This window comes from Chaetura pelagica, unplaced genomic scaffold (genome assembly GCF_000747805.2).
Source record: "Chaetura pelagica isolate M959 unplaced genomic scaffold, ChaPel_1.0 scaffold141, whole genome shotgun sequence".
Lineage (NCBI taxonomy): Eukaryota > Metazoa > Chordata > Aves > Apodiformes > Apodidae > Chaetura > Chaetura pelagica.
This window is the reverse complement of record NW_009952059.1, coordinates 633,616-636,649: the sequence shown is the minus strand read 5'-3', so window position 1 is coordinate 636,649 and position 3,034 is coordinate 633,616. Positions and strand designations below refer to the sequence as shown.

Below are 3,034 nucleotides of genomic sequence, written 5' to 3'. Positions count from 1 at the left end.
GGAATTGCTTCCAATTTAGGAGGCACAGATCTTTTCTAAGGTATCCCAGCTTTGGGACAAATAAGCCAAGCAGAAGCCTACTGACTCTCCAATGACTCCCTATAGAATGAATGGGAAGAGGTAATGACAGCACCTTGCTGCACAGTTTTAGTTCAGGCCATGCCTCTCTGCAGCCATGCCAGGGAGCCCCAGGGTGGCTATTGCCCACAGAGCTCTCCTCTGGCAATCTCAATGGAGGAGCAGAGCACCTGAGGGACACTGCCTCCTTGCCTCTCTCCTTTTGCCTGGAAAACTGCCTGGGCAAGGTGGCTTGGTGTCCCTGGGGGCAGGCAGGGGTTTTGTGCCCTTGATTGGAAAATGAATGAATACTAAGAATTAAGGCTAAGCCCTATCCCTGGCATTCATGGTATGAATCCTAGGCCTGATAGCCCTGGTGTGTGCAGGATCATACAGTGTTAGTACCAACAGACACTGATCCAGGCTCCCTTCTGTATGTCTGAAGCCACTTCATGGAGGTGACCGGGTGTCTTCATAATTTTACAGGTGAAGAAACAGAAGTGCTGGGGGCAAAGGGACTAGTGTGAGGTGGCAGAGTGGAACAGCAGAGCTAAAGGAAAACCCAGGTGGGAGTATTTGTGAACAAGGAATAGTGTGCTTCCTTTCAGAGAGTCTCCAAAAGGCTTTATTGAAACCTTTGTGGGTTAATTGCAAATAAAATTTAAAAGGCCTACAGAATATTTTGATGAATTAGAAGGTGCAGATAGAACTGAAGCAAAACAGAGGGGCCAAAGCCATCTGTCAGGTCTGAGCACAGGCAGCATATGAACCAGATGTGCTATGACATGTAATTCTGCCACTCCTGAGAGCAGCATGTCTCACATGTTATAGTTAATAGGGGCTGAAACTCTACGTCTGGCCTTTGGGAAATACACTGCCATGGCACTGCACTTCACAGTACTTAGTAAAGGAGAAATCTGTATGGTTTGGTCTGTCTACAATATGTGGATTGTACCAGGTGTTACTTGAACAGCATGGAAACTCTGTCTCTAGCCTGATATTTTGGCCAATATTCAGAACAGATTTAAAGCTCTGTAACAGGACAAATAGAAGAGAAGGGAGAAGGCACTGTCTGCCCATCTGATTCCTTCTCTAGCCAAGGTGTGACTACTTGCTATAGCATTTCTGTTGCTGTCTCCATTCTAATATAACATCTCTCTCATAACTGGCACATTACCCCTAAACTTGTGTGTCTAGTCTAAAAATTGACAGAACTCACTACAAGGAAATTCTCAAAAATTCAGCCTAAGAATCACTTTTGAAGATCTGTCCTATTCCTACTTATACTCCCTAATTCAATGCTCGGTTGATGAAAAGTATTATGTTCTTCTTTTTTTCCCCACCTGATTTTTAATTTTTTTAATTGCAAGGCAGAAAGACATGGGAATACTTCAGAAAAAATCAGTTCCCTTTCCTATGGTTTCCTAAACACTGTGAATCTCCTGCAGTTTCATACTCTTCCATATCTTTCCTGATGCAGCATTGTACAGCCATTGATTAACTAAGCCAGGAATCACATCTGTCCCTCTGTTCCTTCAAGCTTTAAGCTTAATGTTATGGAGGCAGAGCCCAGCAAGGTGTGTAAAAGCAGCAGAGGGTGTACAGTTACTCCGTGTTGGGACCAGTTTGGTTTGGAGTTGATATGAGTGCCATGCAAGCTGGTGCTTCTTGGTGGAAAGAAGAGGGCTAACTAGCAATCAGATAATTCACTTTGCTACTGTTACAAAACATTACTTGCAGTGTCTCTGCTAATCCAGAAACCTCATGGTTATAATTACACCGTCTGGAGGTTATCCAAGCCTAATTTCTTCATTGCTGTTTTTAAAATTGTTCAATAAAAGGAATGTTTGAACCTATCTATGGAGCAGGCACGCCTCTCTCTGCCAACCACTGTCAGCGATGAGTTCCCACCCGTGGAGACACTAGAATTTCACTTCTACTGGAACTAAACTGTTAGAGAAAAAGCAGGTCATCTCTTCATGATGCAACACAGGAAAAACGGGTTAGCTGCCAGTGAAACCCATCTCAAGAATGGGAGAATCAGGAGGGTGCAGACACTTTACTTGGTAAAATCTTGACAAGGGGATGAATATAGAGCTCGGACCATAGGAACCTGATATAGTGAACCCTGTTTCTGAACAGTATCCTTCTTACTAAAAAAAGGAAATGAATAAGGCATTAGTTGCTAATGCAAATTTTTCAGAGGCACAACAACATTACTTTGTGCAAAGAGCAATACAGTAGAGTCTTTTGTATCTTTGAAAGGATATAAATCATCCTTACATGGCAGCACAGTGTTGAACAGAAGCATCCTTTCTTATGTCCCAGCATAATACAGTTTGCAGCCATTACTGTACTACAGGAATGCAGCAATACTCGGTGGTGATAAAGCCCCTTTCCCTCCTGCATTTTCCACAATGCATGACACATACCCCTGCTGTGCCACGTATTTTGTGACTGTCTTAACCGCTGATGGTTCAGTCAGGGCAGAGCATTAGCAAAGACTGGTTCTCAAAGGATTTCCTGGGCCACAACACTTCTTACTGAGCTTAACACTTGTGCCATGCTGGAGGAATTTCAGTGCTTTCTGAGATGGGATGGCATGAGGTGAAGCTGATACTCACAGGACGACTTCTACGTGGTCCAAAGCCCACTGATCATGACCTGTTCCATTGTGACGGGGCTGCCACCAGCGCAGTAAGACTCCTTTCATTCGTGCCTCCCTGTTGTCACAAACACAAGAGCCTGTGAGAGCTCCAGACTACCAGTGGTTTGCAACCCCCCACCACAAAAAACAGGAACTGAGAGCAAAGTCAAAGTGTTATTTCTACATCCCCGAGCATCAACACACCATACATGCAATGGTGAAAAATGCACACAGATAAGGAGGAATTCCTCCTCCGCCCCCATCTTCAAAACAAGTATTCTGTTTTTCTTTCAAGTGTATTGATAAACACTAGACTGGAATTTCTTAGTC

General features: G+C 44.0%; 1 protein-coding gene across 1 annotated transcript in view; it reads right to left on the bottom strand.

Annotated features, from left to right (window-relative positions):
- RELN (reelin) overlaps positions 1 to 3,034 on the bottom strand; it is a 257,122-nt gene that overhangs the window by 7,990 nt on the left and 246,098 nt on the right. The window contains exon 64 of the mRNA XM_010004142.1: positions 2,682 to 2,780. Within this exon, the coding sequence (XP_010002444.1) occupies positions 2,682 to 2,780 (99 nt within the window). The remainder of the gene's footprint in view (positions 1 to 2,681; positions 2,781 to 3,034) is intronic.